The 22,478-nt window shown below is 40.0% G+C and overlaps 1 protein-coding gene across 2 annotated transcripts in view; it reads right to left on the minus strand.

Moving 5' to 3' along the window:
* The window catches only part of CEP128 (centrosomal protein 128), a gene marked incomplete at its 5' end in the record, with an annotated part of 311,478 nt that overhangs the window by 64,882 nt on the left and 224,118 nt on the right, over nt 1–22,478 (minus strand). For both annotated transcript variants that reach the window (XM_080914797.1, XM_080914796.1), the window contains one exon: nt 5,173–5,222. In XM_080914797.1, coding sequence (XP_080770923.1) covers nt 5,173–5,222 — 50 coding nt within the window. The remainder of the gene's footprint in view (nt 1–5,172; nt 5,223–22,478) is intronic.

Raw genomic sequence — 22,478 nt, forward strand, 5'->3', positions numbered from 1 at the left:
CTGGAGACTTGTACTCTCCCAGACAAGCTCAACACCATTAAACACTATGATGAGCTCAGATTGTGTCTCTCGGTTTTATTTTGGAGGAAACACGAGGTGTTGTGTAAATCTATAACTGTGCTCCTAGCTCCCACAGTGGGCTCTAAGCATGTCATCAAGGAATGTGTGTTGTGTCTGTGAAGCAAGGGAGGTGGCGCATGAAGATGCATAAAACGCTCTTGTGAGGGCAATTTAACATCTGAAAAAGATACCCACTAAAACTGTTTTAGTAACTTTCTGTTACAGAGTGAAATTGGGGCTATTAAAGACTATGCTTTGTCTCACACTTTGTAAAAGTTTCCAAATAGTGTCTCTGTTTTAGGCATCCATATTGGTTGGACTTGGAAAACTGCTGAGTCCTGAGGACCTGTACTACCACACTGGTACATAAACAAACCCCAGGCCACTTACATTCCTTTTAGTCTCAAAAGAAAACAGCCTAGTCAACAACCTCTATATGAGATGATAGAAGACTTCTCTTGGGATATTCTGTTTTCAAGTTTTATTCCGTCATAAATTGGAATTAATTAAGTTGCCACTTTCAGGTAAAAGAGGGTGGTAAAATTTAATGATCACTAGAATATCAGGTGGAATCCACTTTACTGAGCTTGCTTCCTTGCTCTCTGGAGACCTCCTGACGTAGTAAATTAAAGTGTGCAAATCTAATGAGCTGAGACCCTGCTTCACCTGAAGACATGCTACTAATATTCATCTCTGCTGAGACCTCATATGGAATGTGAGGCTTGGTAAGTCTCTTTACCTCTTGAGAAAAGAGGGATTTTAATGAGCTATTAATCGTCTTGCCTTCAAAATGGCAAATGGGGTGGCCCTCGTCCCCCATTATCAGGCATGCTTCTTTCTGCTGATGCATTGCTTAGGATACTCATCCCTATTCTTATGTCTTAGAACAAATAGTCATTTGCCTCAGTTTTATAGGATGCATCCTGGGAAGACTAAGTTTGTAGATGTAGAATATGATATATTCTGGTTTCTAGGTTGTTAGAAGTTCCACTGTAACTCTCAAGAGTCATCCGTAGGAAAAGATAGGATGTCACATGGTCTTCTAGCTTAATAAAACCTAAAATAGTTAATTCTAATTTGTCAATTTTTCAAAATGAGGATTCTAAAAATATACTTCACAGCTCCCAAGAAAGTGAGTATTTCTAGGGCATGAATTGCTCCAATTCATCTATCTGAGAGGATAGAATCTACTTTACCGTTACATCCTTTGGAAATTATTTTGAAGGGACACTTAGCAGCTGCCTATTCCCTCATCTGAGCACTGTGAAAACGCAGAAGCTTCTTGTACTCTACGGTCTGGTGCCCATGATTGACAGCAGAGACCTAGAACTGACCAAGGAGGTTTGTCTGAAGCCCAGTCTCTGCCACAGTTGTTTAGCAGTAGGACCTGCTATCTCATGGGCCTACTGAGATATTAATATGCTATCCTGTTAGCTTCTGTCAGGGTATTTATTTTTGTGTGTCGATCACATTTATGGTGGTGTTTTTCCCCCAGTTATCTCCAGCAATGTGCCCATCAATTCTATATTACTATTCTCCATTATAAAACCCTCTAGATTAATATTTGTCAGGCTAGTTAAAAAATAAAAAAAAAAATCTATAAATTCATTCCTTATTCTATTTTTCTGTTTAATACTCTGTGCATCCACAGGCTGCCCCTAAGTAGCCAGCATTAAATAAAGGGTGTAGAAAATGTTATCTTCTCTTCCTATTGATTGTAAATTATTTGCCTGAATGCCATGGAGGTAGAAAAACCAAAAGCCAATACCTACCCCTCCAACTCTGAAATTACTGTAAAAGCAATCATCACCGTCATCATCTAATTCTTCAAACAGAAGAGTCAAAACTATTTTTTAAAGTCAGCTAAAACAAAATAATGTTATAATGGGTCATCTGAAATATAGGATGCCATTACTAGTTAATGTTCTTCAGCTCTGAAAAATATCTTTCAAAAATTTACATTATATTACATTCTACTCTAATAAAGAATTCTGGTCATTATGAACTGCACTGTAACCATCCAGCTGTCAAATTTTAACCTCCACTATCTGTGATTCCTTGAAAGAGTAGTAACCTTCTCTTCTTGCCATTTCATCCTTTCCTGCTCCCTCTTCAGACACTTGCCAAGGTTCGCCTGTACCAAACCTCACTGAGTACAGCTAATGGTAAAGTGGTAGAAGAGGAGAAGGAAGGAACAGAGTGAAGAGAGGAAGAGGGGAAGGAGGAGGGGTGTGGGAATAAACTGTGTGTCTTTGTCAATGTTTTTAAGTGGGAGTGACAGAGCAAGTGTAGTTTCTTTCAGTTTTTCCGTGAGGAGGTGATTGGGTAGTGTTCTTCCGTTCAGTGTATGGAAACTTGTCAGAAACCTATTATGTGCTCAGTAGTAGACATTTAGAAAATGAAAGACATAAGACTTGTATCACAAGCATGACAGGGCTCAGAGTAAATTTCAGTTCTGAGGGCAAATAAAGAACTAAAAGGATTCATAGATATAACAAATACTTATTCTGTTCTCTTATCTAACTTCCCCTTAGTATGAAAGCAATGAGATTCACGATACTTTGTTCTCATAAAGTTTGTCACTTTATGTCTTGGAAACTTAAAAGGCTTAGGTCTTTATTGGTGAAGTCAATATTAGTATGCCCTGTGAGCCGGCCTAGGCTTTCATTTTTCTCATTCTCCACATTCCTGTGACTGTTAGGCCTCCTGAACACTGGACAACAGAGTCAGCGGCATCCAGTTTTGCACGCCCACTTAGCCCTTCGGAGTTGTAGACTCAGGATCATCACACAAATACACCCTGCTCTTGAGCATTTAAACATGTCAAGAGCTAAAATAATCAGCTAGTTCCTGGAAATGACTAGTGAACATGGCCATATACAAAGTGGTCTCATCATGGAAGCCACAAGCTTCTCTTAAAACATTTTTATTTCTTAAATGCAAACCATTTTTTTCTTTTCCTTTTTCCTTATCTTTTTTTATCTTCTTTATTCCCGCCTTCTTTACAGTCCTAATATGTAGTAGGATGCCTTTATTCCTCAGACAGGTTGCTGTCACCTAATAAAAGATACCAGCATCTCTTAGGAAGATTCTCACAAGTCCTAAGTGGAGTGGCCTTCTTGCATTCAATCTTAAGCTGGCCCTAGATATTTTTCAACTTTAAAGTCAGATACAGTCAAAATACCAATTCCATCATAATGGACTACATGAAGTCCCCCAAACCAGGGAGTGTGCCCTTTTACCACAGACTGCCCAGAACCTAAACTTATCTTTAAACTCTGCTGGCTAACTCTCAATGATCACTTAAACACTGGCTTTAGTAAGCTACTCAAGTCATCTCTGCTGACTCAACCAACCTACTTTCAATCTCTGCCCCTCTCCCCTAATACATACACGATTTATCTAACTACCTAGCACCCAGAAGTGTTATAGACTAATATATTATCATTTATTCAATATTTTTTTCATCTTTATAGATATTAATTAAATTTGAGAACATAGAAAGCATAGCAGCCCTTAGGAAAATAAGGTGAAATGCAGACTGGTCGTTATACATAAGTAAAAGATAGGAGTAAGTTGCTATTAAATAATTCCCTCTTCTGGGCTAGTGGACCAAACGAAACACTTTAGAGAGATAGTTCTTTGACTTTGTATTACAGAGAAGAAGATGGACATGGCCACGTTAATTGAGTTGCCCGAGATTTCCCAATGACTCGGAGCAGAGCACAAGCTCTTGACTTCCACCCCTTACAGCCAACAGGCTTTGGAAAGCATTACTTACCATTACTGGGTTAAGAACCAAACTTAGTTCAGTGGCCCTCTCTGAATTCTGACCTATGGCAGATATACTGAAGGACAGAAATCCGATGATATATTACCATCTTCCATGCTTTCCCCTCTACTCATTGATAGCTGAGACTTTTCTATGATGCATCCTGACCTCTTGTCATTCTGAGGTGTCAGCTCCCCCTCTTTAAGTGGATAAAAGCAGATACTAAGTATCATAAAATGTGATAGCAACACTTTACTCTCCTGTGGTAGGATGTCACTTGTAGAACATATATCTGTGAATGCCATGGGGAACTGCCTGGTTCATTCTTTGCCCTGGTGGACATTTCAATAAAAGTGGTACTGACAATCAATAAATATCTGAGAAGCAACACAGGCACTACATCTAATGAGGTAACTGATTCCTAGATAAGTACTATTTTAAAAGGCTAGATATTTCCATAGATACGCTGACTAGTGTTATTCTGAAAATAGTGGCAACGGTAACACAGGGCTTTCTACAATAAACACTGCTGATACTATTTTCAGAGGTGAGTAGGGTGGGTATACACTTGATATTCTTCCTGGCCTCTGTCTTGTTCACTTTCTATATCCTAATACAATGGGGAGAATGTGAAAAAAAAACATTTCTATAGAACTATAGCTGACATATGTAACCTTACTACATGTGTAGTAACATACTATTCTAGCACAATGCTGTGCTGTGCTCTGTGCTGTGTGTGCTGTGCTGTGTGTGCTGTGCTATGTGTGCTGTGTGTGCTGTGCTGTGTGTGCTATGTGTGCTGTGTGTGCTGTGCTGTGTGTGCTGTGTGTGCTATGTGTGCTGTGTGTGCTGTGCTGTGTGTGCTGTGCTGTGCCGTGCTATGCAATGTTAACTAAAACTTTTCAGTTCAAATATACAATTTCTCTTCATGGATATATCATCAAATGAAGAACACCCAACTAAAAACAATTGCCTTTGCTTGCTACAGTCAACCTGACCCACTCTTCATTTACCAGAAACAAATATAGGCACCCCTAAAACAAGCATGCCAGCTGATTATTTTATCCTCCAATCTAGTTTTACTGCTCCAGGCCAACAAAAATTGCAAACGGTCAAAGTATTTACATTGCTTAATATCTAACATGGTATCTGCCTCCTCTGAAAGGTAAGGGCGCTGCTCTCAAAGACGGGAAGCAAAGTCAGACTTCAAGTTAATGTCCACACGTCCATAACACCATGTGCTAGAACACTTGGAACATGGTAATAAGAACAGATAAGAAATCAGAAAAGCAAATCTTTTTATCACAATGCTATTTGTCTTATCTGAAAACTGACTTTACCTGGAGAGTCTCCACCTCTTCATCTTTCCTTTGAGTCTCTTCAAGCAGACCTATCAGAGAAAACAAACAACCATGAAAACACAATGTAAAAAATAAGTTTCTTCTTAAATCAAATGCTTATTAAGGTGGAAAAAAGAGTGTGGAACCTGTACCCTGTCCTTTGAGCTGAGGAACTGTGTGAGTACACTTGATCATCTGAACCTTAAGCTAGATGTAAAGCCCAAGATCCTCAGCTTTATATGACATGAAAGACAGAGGAACTCAGTTAGAAATCAAAATGGTATTATAAATAAAGCTGCTATAAACATAGTAGAGTATGTGTCCTTGTGATATGTTGGAGCACCTTTTAGGTATATGCCCAGGAGTGATATAGCTGGGTTCCTCGGAAAACTGAACCACAAGACTGATTTCCACAGTAGCTGTACCAGCTTGCAATCCCACCAAAAATGGCAGTCTTCCTCTTTCTCCACAGCACTGAATTGAGTTTTTTGTTCTTTTTTTTATTGGATATTCTCTGGTATTTACTTTAAAATGTTATCCTCTTTCTCCCCACTCCTATCCCTCCTCCCCTTCCCTGTGCTTCCATGAAGGTGCTCCCACTCTCAACCACTATCTCTACCTCAGTGCCTTGACACTCCTCTATTCTGGGAAAACTTGCCTTCTCTGAACCAAAGGACTCTTACAACATTGATGCCAGAGAATTCTATCCTCTGCTACATATGCTACTGGAGCCATGGGCCTCTCCATGAGTACTCATTGGTTGGTGTTTTAGTCCTGGCTCTGGAGAGTTTGGTTGTTTAATGATGTTGTTCTTCCAATGAGGTTGCAAACCCTTTAAGCTCCTTCAGTCCTTTCTTTACCTTCTTCTTTGGGGTCCCCTTGTTCAGTCCAATGGTTATCTGCAAGCATCCTAAACTGTATCTGTATGACTCTGGAAGAGCCTCTGAAGGGGCATCCATATCTGGCTCCTACCAGTAAGTACTTCTTGGCATCAGCAATAGTGCTTGAGTTTGGTGGCTGCATATGTGATGGATCCCCAGGCGAGGCCGTCTCTGAGTGATTGTTTCTTCAATCCCTGCTCTTCTATTTGTCCCTGTGTTTCCTCCAGTAAGTGTTTTGTTCTCCCTTCTAAGAAGGACAGAGGCATCCACCTTCTGGCCTTCCTTCTTTTTTAGCTTCATGTCTGTTAATTGTTTCTTGGGAATTCAGAGCTTTTTGAACTAGTATCCGCTTATCACTCAGGTAGCACTATGTTCAATTTTCTGAGGAACTGCCAGACTGATTTCCAGAGTGGTTGTACCAGCTTACAATTCCATCAACAGTGAAGGAGTGTTCCTCTTTGTCCACATCTTCACCAGCATCTGCTGTCACCTGAGTGTTTGATCTTAGCCATTCTGACTGGTGTGAGGTGGAATCTCAGGGTTGTTTTAATTTGCATTTCCCTGATGACTAGGGATGTTGAACATTTCTTTAGATGCTTCTCAGTCATTCAGTATTCCTCAATTAAGAATTCTTTGTTAAGCCCTGTACTCCATTTTTTAATAGGATTATTTGATTCTCTGGAGTCTAACTTCTTTAGTTCTTTGTAAATATTGGATATTAGCCCTTTCTCAAATGCAGGACTGGTAAAGATCCTTTCTCATTTTGTCCTATTGACAGTGTTCTTTGCCTTACGGAAACTTTGCAATTACATGGGGTCCCATTTGTTGATTCTTGATCTTAGGGCATAAGCCATTGGTGTTCTATTCAGAACATTTTTTTCCTGTACCTATGTGTTCTAAGCTCTTTCCCACTTTATCTTCTAATAGGTTCAGTGTACCTGGTTTTATGTGGAGGTCTTTGATCCACTTGGACTTGAGCTTTGTACAAGGAGATAAGAATGGATTGCTCAATATTTTTCTGCATGCTGGCTGCCAGTTAAACCACCACAATTAGTTGAAGATGGTGGGGTTTTTTTTTTTTTCTCCATTGAATGTTTTTAAATCCTTTGTCAAAGATCAAGTGACCATAAGTGTGTTTCTTCATTTCTGGGTCTTCAATGATGTTCCATTGATCTACCTGCCTGTTTCTGTACCAATACCATACAATTTATTTTGTTGTTGGTGGTGTTTTTTTTTTTTTTTTTTTTTTTTTTTTATTTAAATAAAGGTTGATCTATATTACAGCTTAAGGTCAGGAATGGTGATTCCCCTGGAAGTTCTTTTACTGTTGAGAATAGTTTTTGCTATAATGGGTTTTTTGTTATTCCAAATGAATTTGTAAATTGCTCTTTCTAACCCTATGAAGAATCAAGTTTGAATTTTGGTGGGTATTGCACTGAATCTCTAGATTGCTTTTGTCAAGATGGCCATATTTACTATGTTGATCTTTCCAATATTTGAGCGGGGGAGATCTTTCCACCTTCTGAAGTCTTCTTCAACTTCTTTCTTCAGAGACTTGAAGTTCTTGTCATACAGATCCTTCACTTGCATGGTTAGGGCCACACCAAGTTATTTTATATTCTTTGTGACTATGGTGAAGGGTGGCGATTCTCTACTTTCTTTATCATCCTGTTTATCCTTTGGGTAGAGGAAGGCTACTGATTTGTTCAAGTTAATTTTATATCCAGCCACTTTGCTAATAAATGTTGTTTATCAACTGTAGGAGTTCTCTGGTGAAATTTTTGGGGTTACTTAAGTATACTATCATATCATCTGCAAATAGTAATATTTTGACTTCTTTTCTAATTTGTATCCCTTTGACCGTTTGTTGTCTAACTGCTCTGGCTAGAACTTTGAGTACTATATTAAATAGAAAGAAAGATAGTGGGCAGCCTTGCCTAATCCCTGATTTTAGTGGGATTGCTTAAAGTTTCTCTCCATTTAGTTTGATGTTGGCTTAATGGCGTGTTATATATTGCTTTTACTATGTTCAGGTATGGGCCTTGAATTCCTGATCTTTCCAAGACTTTTAGCATGAAGGGGTGTTAAGTTTTGTCAAGTGCATTCTTAGTATCTAATGAATTGATCAAGTATCTTTTTTTTTCCTTTGAGTTTGTTTATATATTGGATGACATTGATCATTTCCTTATATTGAACCATCCCTGAATCCTTGGGATGAAGCCTACTTGGAGCCCAGATGTCTCTCAACAGAGAATTTGATACAGAAAATATGTATATTTATACAACAGAGTACTATTCAGCTATTAAAAACAATGACTTCATGAAATTAGAAGGCAAGTGGATGAAACTAGAAAACATCCTGAGTGAGGTAATCAAGCAACAAAAGAACCCACATGTTATGTATTCAGTGATAAGTGGATATTAGGCAAAAAGCTTGAAATACCTATGATACAACTCACAGACCATATGAAGCTCAAGAAGAAAGAAGACCAAAGTAGGAATACTTGAATCCTTCTTAGCACAGGGATCAAAATACTCATAGGAGGTAGAGGGAAACAGAGACTTGGGAGAAAGGAAAGACAGGGAGGGGAAATGGGACACAGGATTCGGTATAGAAAGAGACTGGTATGATATAGAGAGGAAATTGAACAGAGGTATGTAGCAATAAAGAATGGGGATCTGGTGGTAACCCCACCAGATAATCTCAGACACCAGCAAAGCAAGAGGCTCCCAGGACCCAATAGGAATGAAATTAGCTGAAATGCCCAACAAAAGTGAGGGAGACTCTGTACAGACTATATCCAGAGATTAGGCAAGGCTCCTGGTTGGGGAATCGGACCACTCATTAAACTTCAAATATTGTTCCTGTCTAAAGGAAATATGGAAGCATTGTGTGGAGTAGAGAGTGAAGGAAAGGCCATCCAGAGACTGCTCCACTGGGGATCCATCCCATAGATAGACACCAAACCCAGACACTATTGCAGATGCCAAGGAGTGCTTGCTCACAGGAGGCTGTCATAGCTGTCTCTGCCAGAGAACTGACAAATACTGAAGCAGATGCTCACAGCCAACCATTGGACTGAGTATGGAGACCCCAATGGAGGAGTTAGAGAAAGAACTAAAGGAGCTGAAGACTTTTGCAACCCCATAGGAAGAACAACAATATCAACCAACAGGTACCCCCAGAGATCCCAGGAACTAAACCACCAACCAAAGAATACACATGGAGGGACCCATGGTTCTAACAACATATATAATAGAGGATGGCCTTTTTCTGACATCTGTGGGAGGAGAGGCCCCTGGTCCTGTGAAGGTTTGATATCCAAGTGTATGGGAATGCCAAGGAGGTGAGGTGGGAGTGGGTGGGTGGGTGGGGGAGCACCCTCATAGAAGCAGGGAGTAGGAGTGGAATAGAGGGTTTGTGGAGGGGAAACAAGAAAATAGGATAATATTTGAAATATAAATAAATAAAATATCCAATAAAAAAGAAACCAAAAGGGCATAAACATATCTAAAGTATATTACCCGGTGACTATATAACCCATACCTGAAACATTTTATCCCATGACTATATAACTATCATGTAACACAAAATTCCTAAAAAAAAAAAAAAAAAAAAAGTAAGAACAGGTCATTTTCTCTCATGATGAACTCTCAGGCCAAGTCCCACCACCAAAGTCAATATTTGGAACCAAACTAAAACGCCCTGCATTGATGAGTATTTTTAATGGAAACAGAATACTATATCAACTGTAAACTATTATTATTGTTATTATTATTATTATTATTATTATTATCATTTTATACTGAGAGAGGGGGATGCATATCTGACCAACAGCCTGGCATGGTTTCAGAGAAATGAATGGCTAGAAGGGAAAACAGTCATTCAGTACGTTAATTTGTGCACTTGCAATTAAGGAGAAATATATTTGGCTAGCAGATTCCCCAAACCTAAAGAAGGCCAGGCTGAGTGAGAACCTGGCTATGATTGGTTCAGATGATGCTTAGCGGTGCATGTTAGAATGAGAATTGGCAGTACACTGCAACTAGTTTATCTGAGCAAGAGCTGGTGCTACATGAAAATAAAGCGGACCTGGAAGAGAGCCAACATACATATCACAGAGGCAGACACAAACATTTTAGCAAGTGCTAAACTAGATACCAGCAGGAGGAGGCAACAAAGGGGACAAAGTAACACATGTGTGTCATACCCTGCACGTGTTGCTCTGAAACTGTAGGAGCCATCACTGTAGGTGATAATGGAATGACAACGGCCCTTTGAGACTGTGCACTAAGAGAGATACAGAGGTAAAAGGTGATTCCCATAAGATGCAGTGTTGAAGTCATAGGCAGTTTCTGTTCAGTGTTTTTTAAAGGAACTGATTTTGTCTCCACAAGCCTCCCCTAATCATGAAAATCAATGATAAAACAGCACAGCACTGTTTGGGAAACATTTTCATTGGCATTCAGGTTTCTTAGCAACACTGTATAGAAACAAACTTGGATGTATGAGATCGCCAGGTGTCCTCAGCTCTCATGCTTCCTTCTGCTTTACTCTTGCACTGGGATCTTCTTCCTGCATGCAGGCTGGTGGTAAGACCAGATCCCAAGTAAAAACCTTGGCTTTGACACGTGTTCCCTTTTCAGGAAACTGCCCCCTTAACCATATGGACAATCTCCAGATGACCTGTGAATCACAAGAGATGCATGGGCCAGGATGCTTCCTACTCCTGTCGCCCTGCAGGCTGCTCAGGTAGGCAGCCAGTAAATGCCCAGAAGCAGAGCTGTCCAGCTGATCTTAAGGTACTACAGATGACCCAGACTGATGTCCAGCCTAGAGCACACAAAAGGCTCCTCTGGGCTTGGGTGCTTGCCCTGGTGGGGCTCTTCTTTCTTGTTGGTTCTTCTTGAGGCAGCAGAGGGAAGAGCTTCTGTGGAGGGTAATCTTAAGAGATATTTAGGGTTGCTGTATAATAAAAAGTTTACTATCTAAGTCTAAGTCGCCTTGCTACTGTAGCTGACCTGCCTTCTGTGAACCTCTGAGGCTGACTGCAGTCTCTGGCACTTAGCACCTCTTCCTAAAACAGCAAAGGATTAAGTAAATTGCCTTTGTACTATCTCAGCAGGAACTGTGGGGGCCCTAACTTTTGGCCTATTAGTAGGAAGTCTCAAGAAGAAAAAAGAACGTTTTGAAACTTGATTATAGAGAAAGGACTGAAAGAGCTGAAAGGATTTGCAATCCCATAGGAAGAAAAACAATATGAACCAACCAGACAACCCCAGAGCTCCCAGGGACTAAATTACCACCCAAAGAGTACACATGGGGGATGGGGGGCTCCATGGCTCCAGCTGCATATGTAGTGGAGGATCGAAGTGTCAGGCATCAATGTGATGCCCCAGTGTAGGAGAATGTGAGGGCGAGGAGGCTGGAGGTAGTGGGTGGGTGGAGAAGCACCCTCATAGAAGTAAGGGGAGGGGGTATGGAATAGGGGCTTTACAGAGGGGAAACTGGGAAAGGGGATAAAATTTGAAATGTAAATAAAGAAAATAACCAACAAAAGAAAAGAAAAACGTGATTATAAAGTTTATTGCTAAGTTGTTAAAAGTTTTCTATTAGAACTATCTAAGGAGAAAAAGCAGATCCTAAGCAGGGAAAGGGAAAAATTCTAAGGGAAAAAAAATTCTGCCAGGAAGGGGAAAAAGAAAATTCTACTCTATTCTCTTTGTCCTCAGTACCTATACATCCTTCAGAATACATCATCACATGTTACAAAGTTCACCTCAAGTTCACACAAAATAGCAAATCATGAATTGAAACAAAAGTCTACCACAGAGAATGTTTACATGCACACCCATTTGGAGTGATTATCTGGATAAACATCCATCACCTGTCTCAGCCCCTCAGGTTCACTGATGGTTTAAAACCATAACTAAGTTATTAGTGAAGTTTTGTATAAATAAACCAAGTCAATATTTTATCTTCTGTCATACACCTATAATAAATCTCAGTTACCTTTTTATGACCTTTGGGTAATTGTTTTACAACCTCTTGGAATGTGCTCTAGGTAGGAGAAAGTCTGGTTCCTAAAAACAACTAACTAACTAGTGACACTTGGACTGGCAGAGTTCTCATTGCAGTTTTGACGATCAGAAAAGGACCTAATAGCAGGTCCAGTACAAAAAAGCTTAATAATCATTGATATGATTTGAGGAAATTTTATAGGATCATTATTAAGACTTAAGAAGTCACCTATTTGTCTATATAGCATCAGTACAAGACAGTACCTCTTCATAGAGTACTGTAGTGATTGTTATATATGTTTAATAATAACAGGAAAAGCATATAAATAGCAGAAATCTTCCCTAAAATGAATTCTCCTACAGCCTTTCCTAAGAAGAGTGAACCTGTCACAGATTACACACTAATCTGAAGCAGGCCATCTCAGGAAGATCCCCTGCTAGTTGTTAGCTTGTCTTGTTATGGCTCCTGACACAGGTCAGCTACGTTCAGTACCACTCCAACTCTGAACTTAAGAACTAGATTATGAGCCAGTTTTTCTAAAGCCTAGCTAGTAGTTATGGCAGAGAAGCAAAACTCTCCTCCAAAGCCTCCCATAATCAAGTGAATCATTGTGCTGTTTCCAGGTATATTTTGGGGAAGACTTTTCATTGGCATTTCATGTTGCTTAGCAACAAGGTATAGACTGCCAAAGAGGTGAAGGAACACAATACTGTCCCCACTGACTGTGACTAGTACCCCTTGCCAAGATCAGTGATTTTGTTGTTTGTGCTCACAATGCATGAAACCATAACTAACCTAGATAGTGTTAAAGGCGTATCTCCAGCCTTGTTGGCCTAACTTATAGTCTACCTTGCCCAATGTGCACTCACCTCACCATGCAGCACACAGTTTTACTCTTCTGTTACCTAGGTTTTGAAGTGAACACATCTGCACTCATGCTTGCTTCAGGAGTCCTCTGATATCAAAGTCTGGACTTCCCCATTTTTCAAAGACCTGCCTCTCTGCCTTTGAAATCTAACTTAAACCTGCCCCCACCACAACCAACTGCAGATACCTTTGTTGGGAGTGAGGAGTGGGATGAAGCCTGTGCTGGTGAAGCCGAGTTACTGGCTGTGGCTGAGAAGCAACATCCGACTGGCAACAGAAGGAAGCTAGGAGAATACAGCCAACCTGCCAGCGAGGTGAAGGAGCACCACGCTGTCCCCACTAGAGTGGCTAGTGCCCCTTGTCACAGTGAGTGACCTCATTTGTTCTTAGAAAGCTCAGAAAAAACGACTGTGACAAGAGGCTGAGGGCTGCTTTGCACCCTTGCTCAGCGCTGGCACCCTCAAGCTCTGCTCTATTTTATTATAGTCAGCTGTGACAGAAGCCGCCGGGACTGAGCAGCTTCTATGGGCATCACTTAATGAAAAGTCTTTAGTGAGAAGTATAGCAGCCCAAGCACCTCCCTTAGATTGGCACAGGTTTTAAATTAACTGATGCTAGATGCTAACTCATTATGATGTATAGTGTTCAGAAGGGAAACCTTTCCTTAAAAAAAAAAAAAGAAGAAAAAAAAAAGCAGGGATGCATAGACAAGAAGGGAAGCCTCTGGTTTCCTCCGGTTTAGCTTTGTGTTCTGAGGCACAGTTAGGGTGACACAGGACAACAGTTTTGTACCACCTCCTCTGCAGTCTTTGCAACCAGTCCCTTGGTATTTAAGAAAACTCGACACTGTCTTAACTTAGTTATCTCATTTCTGGCTTCATAAAAGCAGGTAATATACCTGATTTGAAATGGTAAATTACATCCAGGCGTGCACCACCAACACACCTAACTAGGAACCTGACACCTCTTGAAAATAAAGATCAAGCTTAGAAATAACTATTCATTCTTTTAACCATTTACTAGAAAACAGCTCAGTCCCATCCTAACTCCGGGCAGCTGACACCGGGCAGGAAGGCATTTGCGATGCAACAGCATTTACTGAAACACTTAGGGTAGAAGGACACTCGAGTGTAGCCAGAAGCTTTTAGCTATTAGCTGCTGTACCCAGTCAGTCAGACAGGGGCCCTGTCCTGTGTTCCTAGATGTCTCGCCCACTACCAAGAATAGTGGAGAATATAAATTCTCAAAAGTTCAATAATTCAAAATTTAGTCTGTGGATCTTTTTTGTGTATAGCACTCATGGTAAAATGAGATCAAAGCAGCACATGGTATCTCACAAGGGACCATAAGTGACATATTTAGACTGCTACAGGTGTACTCCTGATCATCAAGACATACACAAGAAAATGGCCAGTTTTTTTTTTCTTTTTCTCTTTTTTCTTTTCCCCTGGCTATCAACCTAGTACAATTATTGACACTGTAAGGATAGAAGATCAAAAATAATGTGAGGCCAAACGTTCATTTTCTCTAACGATGCAGAATCATATTTATAAGTGAAACACACATTATCTAGAATATACTGCTAATAAATAATTTAAAAAACAGAAAGTTGCTTTAGGGAAAGCTGAAGTGAGGGGCATACCTGTCATCAAATAAGCTTTCCACTTGTTTTGAGACAGACCCCCATAGTGTCCAAGACATTCAGTGCCCACAAACTGAGCCCAGGACTTCTACACTGGACCTTGGTTTTCATGGAACAATGACTACTCTCTTCTACACTTCAAGACTTGCACTGCAATGTCTATCAATCCCTCTTCAGCCACACATGCTTGTACAGAGTCTAATTCTTCCACAAACTGAAAGAACACTTCAATCAACCATCTGGGAGAAGTCCACCCGTGCCCAGATGTCTACAGTGGCGGCTCTCCACTCCAGATTGCCTCACATGTGACTGAAGGAAAACAAATGCTCAAACAGTTGAGAAACCAGACGTTTAGAATATTAGCATACAACAAAGGGAATATCTTACAAAACAAAACAATAAGGAAAGGTTTGGGATTTTTTTTATGAATGATCACTGAATAATTTTCCAGCTCAAAAATAGCACAGGCCAGCAAATATTTTTTCTATTTCATTATACTAGTCAAGGCAATAAAGTAAATACAGTCAAGTATATGTGGCTTTAAATTAATATTGTTGAGTCTCTGGGTATGATATACATGGATTAACCCAACCATAGCCTTAAAACACACTTTTAAACTTGTGTATGCAATGACCATTTATAAATTCACTCTCACTTTGTCAGTGTGTTCTAAAAAGATAACAACTATTAATATGTCATTTACATTGTATTGGCTATTATAAGTAATCTAGGTATGATTTAAAGTACATGAGGTGGTTAGGCACACACTACACTGCTAATAACCTAAAGGGACTTGCTGCCTCCGATCTTGGTATCTATAGGAAGAATCCCCAGTAGGAACCAAGAGACAAACACAGTACAAAACACTTAACATAGTAGCAGGTACATAATAAAAATTAGACATGTTACACTTTAAAAATTCACCCTAAATATCCCTTGTGAAATCAATAAAATAGGTTAAAAAATATCAAAAATATCAGCTGTAATTTTAAACAAACAAAACCAAGAGGCCACTATAGCATTGTGTCTTCAGATTCCACCTAGGACAGAAAGCTGATTTATTAAAGCTCTGTCATAGCTACTGCCACCAACTGGCCATCAGTGAACACACCATGAAGAGCTCAGACTTTCCTCATCAGACCTTAGCACAGAAAACACAGGTTTTTGTTTTTGTTTTTGTTTTTTGTTTTTTTCTTTTTAAGACACTGAAACCAGATACTAGTCCACAGATGGGGCTGAAAAGGCCCAACACATGATGCTTCAATAAATAAATGGTTTTACGGGCCACTGTCTGTCTTGGCTATGTGTTAGGACACACAAACACAGGTACTCATGTTTTCATTTAAAGCTAATTCATTTCTGGAAAAACAGTCCCAAAACTTCAACAGCACAGAAAAAGAACACAGGAGCTTAGCCAGTTCCGCCTTGCTCCTTCAGAGCTCTGGGTTGAAGAAAACCAAGGGACAGAATGTAAGTTTTGATGTAGCCAACAAGTAAGCATTTGTCATTTCTATAAAGAGAAAAAGAAAAAGTAAGGGTGTGTTCACTAAAAAAATAAATCACTGCCTCATATTGGTCAAAGGGCTATCTTTGCTCTAAAAGATTTAACAAAAAAGGGAAAGCTACTTGTGGTAACACTGCTTCAATGGTAAGCATCTTCTGACCAAACGATGGCATAAAGTGGTCCCTATTCACACAGGCAACACTCAAATGTTTACAAAGTTTGAAATTCCTTGGAGGGCTGTTTCTCCTGGACTGTGCTCTGCCTCTACATTCTAGGAGCTACACATTTTGGAGTCGATGCAACCTCTGTTTATTTAATTTCTTAGATCATTTCTTACTTATAGAACCTACAAAACATTCTTCCTTGTTCATTGTGTGTTTGCTTTATTGACTTTGGCTTCTGATGCAGCTGTGAGAGATCCATGGTGTTTTCTAGGTTCTGGGTGAATGCAAAAATCTGAAAGGAGGACAGAACTGCCTCTAGGAGGTTGAGGGCTTGTTACAGATACAAGGGGAGAAGAGGCCGGAGTGAACATGACTGGCCTACTGAACCAGGCCATGTGCGAAGAGGCAGGAGAGAGGGGACAGTTAGTAGCCAAGAAGCCAAGGGTGAGCCAGGAGAGCAGGAGAGCCGTATAGCCAAAATAGCTCAGTTACATAGGAACAAGAAGCTGGGCAAGGGTCCCAGGACAGAAATTGGACTGGAAATTTTAGCATGTGGAGTGGGGTATGCTAGCTAGAATGTCTCTATAAAAGATGCTGCAAGAAGGTGGCAGACAGTGTCCCCTTTGACATCCTAATACACACCTTAGCCTTTTGTCCATAGTTTGAGACATAACGAAAGGTCTACTTAGAGCCAAACTACTCTTGAGCTTTTAGAAGAAAATTTTCAGATTTTTGCCACTAGTGTTCTAGTTGTAAAGGAGCCTGGGAAGGGGAAGCTGGAATGGGGAAGAGTATGTCAAAGACCAGCAGGGTCTGCCTTGGGAATTCCCACAAACAGCAGCATGTATCTATATGTTTATGCTAGCCTTGAAAAACAGGAAGGCTGACATTAGATAAGGCCCAGATTAATCCCCCAGAAGCTAGAAAAGCCAAGGAAATAGATTCTCCTCATGACCCTATATGAAGGAGTGCAGCCTTGAGTTTGGTTGATATTAACTCCTACCTTCACATCAGTCCACCAAGTTTGTGACATGTAATACAGCATAGTAGGAAACCCATACAATATAGAATTTTAATAAGTGATATATTTAATAAGTGAGAACACATTTAAGGATATTCATGACCAATGATCAGAGGAGCAGGCAATCAACATCCCAAACCCCATGGTACACACAAGAGATACACAGAATTCAATGAAAGCCTTGTGAAGACATCTGTAGCCAAGTAGGGCTAAGGACCTTCAGGGCCAACTTTTAAATGTTACATCTGTCATGATTGCTGACTCCAAAAAGCATCCTATGTTTAGGTCCTCCAAAAGTTCTTAATGTTATTAGAAATTGTCCCGAGTACCATGCCTATACTGGAGTATAAGTATATAAACAAAGGTATACAATGTAGACATTCCTATAAAAGGCACATGTCAACGTGAACATGTAAGATCCAAGATGGGGCAGAATAATTTCAAGGACAGAAACTGCTTCTCAGAACTCTGTCTTCAACACCTGTTCCAATGCCTGCCTCACAATGTACATGTTATCCACATGTGTATTTTTTTTACATAATGAAGGCATTCATAAGAATTTGAGTTATAACTGTGTCAGTTACTATGATGTTATCTAAAGCAATGGAGACACAATTATATTAACTGAATATTTTACCTGCATTAATTTTTTCTGAGTTAGGCTCACAAATACACAATCATAATGTGAAGAAGAGTGAGGAGTTAGAAATATAAATGCCATATGAAGATCAGCTGAATGAAGACATGTGATTACCAGGCAATAGGACAAAGAATGATCACATGGAGCACAGTTTTGAGTGAGGCCAATACAGGATCAAGACACAGACAAGAATCCAAATGGAACTGGAATCTTAGCATTAGATATCAATCACATGCTCACACACTGGAAATGTTCTACATTGTCATAAAACACATAAACTTCAGATTAAAAAAAATGGGACCCCACAGGGAGCTACCTGGCAGTCAAAGTTCCTGAAAACAAAAGGCAAAACATCTTGAAATCAACAAGAAAAAAAATAACTCTAAAGGAAAAATAATCAGATCAATACAGATTGCCATAAAAAGCATACTTTTTAACCTAAAAGGAAATGGCTAACATCCTAGAATCCTTTATTTATTTAACATTGTTAGGGAGAACATGGAGTCAAGACTTGTTTCTGAGATTAAATCAGTGGCATGGAGAAAGGGGTCAGCAGCTAAGAGCACTGGCTGCTCTTCCAGAGGTCCTCAGTTCAATCAATTCCCAGCAACCACACAGTGGCTCCCAACCTCTGTAACGTCATCTCATGGGGTCAGATGTCCTCTTCTGATGTGCAGATAGATGTACATACACACACATATGTATATCTATATACCTGAAATAAACAACTCTTTAAAAAGATTAAATGAGTATATGTTCAGGATTCTAAAGGAAGCTCTCCAAACAGGAGGAAAATGGGTTGAGAAGGAACTGACTGCTGAGTTGATGGCAAACAAAGACAGAAGCATAAGAAGTGACTTATGGTCCTAAGGAAATAGCTCTGTGGGTCAAGTGCCTGCTCTGCAAGCAGAGGACGCAAATATTAAATCAAGCAGAATCTACATTAGAAAGCCAGGCACGGTGTCATACATAACTCTTGTATTGGGAAGACAGAGGTAGGTAAATATCTGGGTCTCACTGGAAAAACCTAGCCTACTCAGTGAAGTAAAGTGCAAGTGAGAAACCTGTACCACCCCCCAAAAAAAAGATGGATAATAATTACTGAAAAACAAGCAGAGTCAACCTCTAACTTCCATATGTAATGTACAGGCAAGTATATGCACCCAGACATACAGCAACATATACCACCACCACCTGCACATGCACATATACAGTCAGTAAAGAAATAAAATTTCAAAAAGAAAAAAAATACAATATGCCACCTTTAATGAGTTCAGTGGGTTTATTTATGAAGGTTTGATGGACAGTAATAATTATGAACTTGACAGGTTATAAAAATCTCCTTGGAGATAAGATTCTAGGCATAGCTGTGGTAGGTTAGGTTAGATGGGGTTAGCCTTTGGGCATGCTTGGGGGATTACCTTGATAAGATTAAGTCCTAGGTGAAGATTCATCCTAAAACTGAGTAGCATCCTTCCCTTGGCTTGGTTCTGGATTGTATAAAAGAAAATTTTAAGGTAAGCAGAAATATTCAGAGTGCTTTGCTTCTTGATAACAGACACAAGGTGGTCTGCTACCTCCTTCAAGCTAATGCCACTGCAACTTCCTGTTATGATGAACTATAACCTGGAACTGTGAACCAAAAGCAAACCCTGTCTTCTTAAAGTTGCTTTTGTCAGGGTATTTTTTCATAGCAACAAGAAAGGAAACAGTAGTAAATGTACTGAGAGTTCATTTTCTGAAGTCCTGCTAGACTTTGCCCCGGCTTTGGAGTTGGCTTAGCAAACTCAGCAGACTTTGGTAATGAGACATATCTTTGATAGCCAAATTCAGAAAACAATCCACCTGTGCATCAAAGGAGGACCGAGGAAACAAAAGTTTGTGTTACATCATTTGGTTACAGGGAAAGGTTGGACAGGCAAACCCACAGACAAGAGATACATTAGGAAGTGACAGGAAGGTGGAGGGAAGAAAATGTGTCCTCACGGCTATGGAATCTATTGCAAATACGTCTGGTATTAGACTGAAGTAATGATTGTAAACACTTATATGACAATGTACCCTTAAAATTAGATTGATGTTTTGTGTGAATCTTACTTTTGGGGGGAAAAGGGATTATGGGTTTAACATTCCCTGTATGAATAAAATACAGGACACAAGCATTGGTATCAAAACAATTTGGATAAAAAAGAACCCATCCTCTTTTTTATCACTCTAAATGGTGACCATGAGACAAAAGTCAGAAGGATGATAGTATTCACTCCATCATCTCTCTGTCTGCCTGTCTGTCTGTCTATCTATAATTTAAATAAAAATTTCCCATGTGTGCTACAATGATTCCTGCAAGTGCCAAAGATCATAAAACAACAACAGCAGCAAAACCAAAAAACACAAAACACAAACAAGCACATTTCTGAGTTTTTCAGTCAGGGTTTTGAGTTGTGAGCCCTTTTTTGAGTCAGGGTTGTCTAAGAAACTCCCAAAATGGTAAAGGGTATTGCTGTTGTTCTTGGAGGCCCCACAGAGGTGGAAGTTAGGTCTCTATTGTTGAAGACACCATGAACTTCAGACACAGGAGCAGAAGCCCACTAAGTTTCTGGGTGTGGCATATGAGTGTATATGCACAGAACAACAAACAGGGGGGGGAGAAAGGCCCTAATTTGAAAGAGCATGACCAGGTATATGGAAGGATTGGAGGAACAAAAGGGAAGACAGTAAATAATGCAATTGTATAATAATCTCAAAATATAAGAAAAAATTAAAAAGAATGCAAAAATTAAAGGCTTGTTTTAATACTTAAATGGGATGGTGTACACAGTCCTTTTAACTAATAATAATTAACCTTATCACACCAATTTGCAGATGTGATAATAATTATTATTTCTTGCATATTAAAATGCACTGAAGAGTACTGAACCTACACAGCAGGACCATGTTAGCAGTACATATTATCAGTAGGGTAAAAACTATTCATACTCTGGCAGATACCTTATTCCTTCCTGAAACTGATATGCTGCAGCATACTATCCTGGCTTTCTCTCCTCAGACATTATTAACTAAAAATAATTTAGTTGCTGACTTCAGTAAGTGGAGAACCAGCAGAGAAAGTTGTGAAACAATGTAGCTCATCTAAATGCCAAAAGGATGATAGGAGTAGGTCAAAATGTTGTTTCTTAAAACATTTCAGGAGTCCGTAAATGGCACTGGGTAAAGTGCCTGCTTCACAAGCATGGAGGATAAAATATGAGTTTGGAATCCCAAACCCCAGATAAAAAGCCGGGAGTGGAATCATGTCGGTGTGCCAGGGCCTGGAGGTGGGGGACGCAGAGAAGAAAGGAGAAAATAGGAGAAGCCAGTCAATGTAGCTGAAATCTCAAGCTACAAGTTCAGGAGACAGACCCTGTCTCAAAGAGTCAGGGGGACATGAGGAAGGATTGAAGGAGCTGACAGGGTTAGCAATCCCATAGGATGAACAACAATATCAACCAACCAGACCCCCAGAGATCCCAGGGACTAAAACACCAAACAAAGAGCACACAAGGAGGGACCCATGGCTCCAGCTGCATATGGAGCAGAGGATGGCATTGTCTGGCATCAATAGGAGAAGCTCTTGGTCCTGTGAAGCTCTGATTCCTCAGTGTGGGGGAATGCCAAGGTGTTGAGGTGGGAGTGAGTGGGTGGGAAAGCATCCTCATAGAACCAGAGGGGAAATAGGAAAGGGGGGAACTGGGAAAGGGGATAACATTTGAAATGTAAATGCATAAAATATCCAATTTTAAAAAAAAGAGCTGGGTGGAGAGAGAAAAAAGCAGGTGCAATTGTCAGCCTCTTGTTTCCAAACAAACACAAGAGAATTCTCAGGAAAGTAGTAGGACCTCAGGTCTTATCTGTTTATTCTACTTCTAAAGTGTATGGTCACTCTACTTACAAATATTCTGCAAAAATTCCAAACTTAAGTTACGGATTAGCATCCTGAACACAGCATCCTGCCTGTTCCCACTCGAGTCTCACAGTATCCTAAAATCCCTCACCTAAACTTTCTAGGGTTGGGGATCATAAGCAGTACGACCCAATACTTCTTAGTTTAAAACACTCGGTAGCTGAGAACTACTGATCAGATTGGAGACCAAACATGTATATGTCAAGTAAAAAAGATGTTTGTAACGTTCCCGATGCAATGTGAATCACACAACTGAACCACCTGGAGGCAGCACCGTGGCTCACTGTTTCAGGGCACTTTAGTCTGTCACGGAGGAAAGGCATGACAGAGTGTAGGCCAGAGCCATGTGCTTGGTGTGGACACCAGGAAGCAGAAGGAGAGACCAGAAACGTGGGCAGGGTATGACCCTCAAAAGCCCACTTCCAGTGATGCAGGTCCTTCAGCCAGGCCCTGCTAATGGGTTCATAACTTCCCAAAACTTCCTAGCCAGATTCACAGAAGATATTCAAATACCTGAGCACAAGGGAATAATTTGATGTTCAAACTATAACAAGGGCCTTTAGCTAAACTCCAAGGAAATTAACTCTTATTATATTTTCTCTGTATATGGAATAAGGGCACAAGA

This window comes from Micromys minutus (genome assembly GCF_963924665.1).
Source record: "Micromys minutus genome assembly, chromosome: 1".
NCBI classification, from domain to species: Eukaryota; Metazoa; Chordata; class Mammalia; order Rodentia; family Muridae; genus Micromys; species Micromys minutus.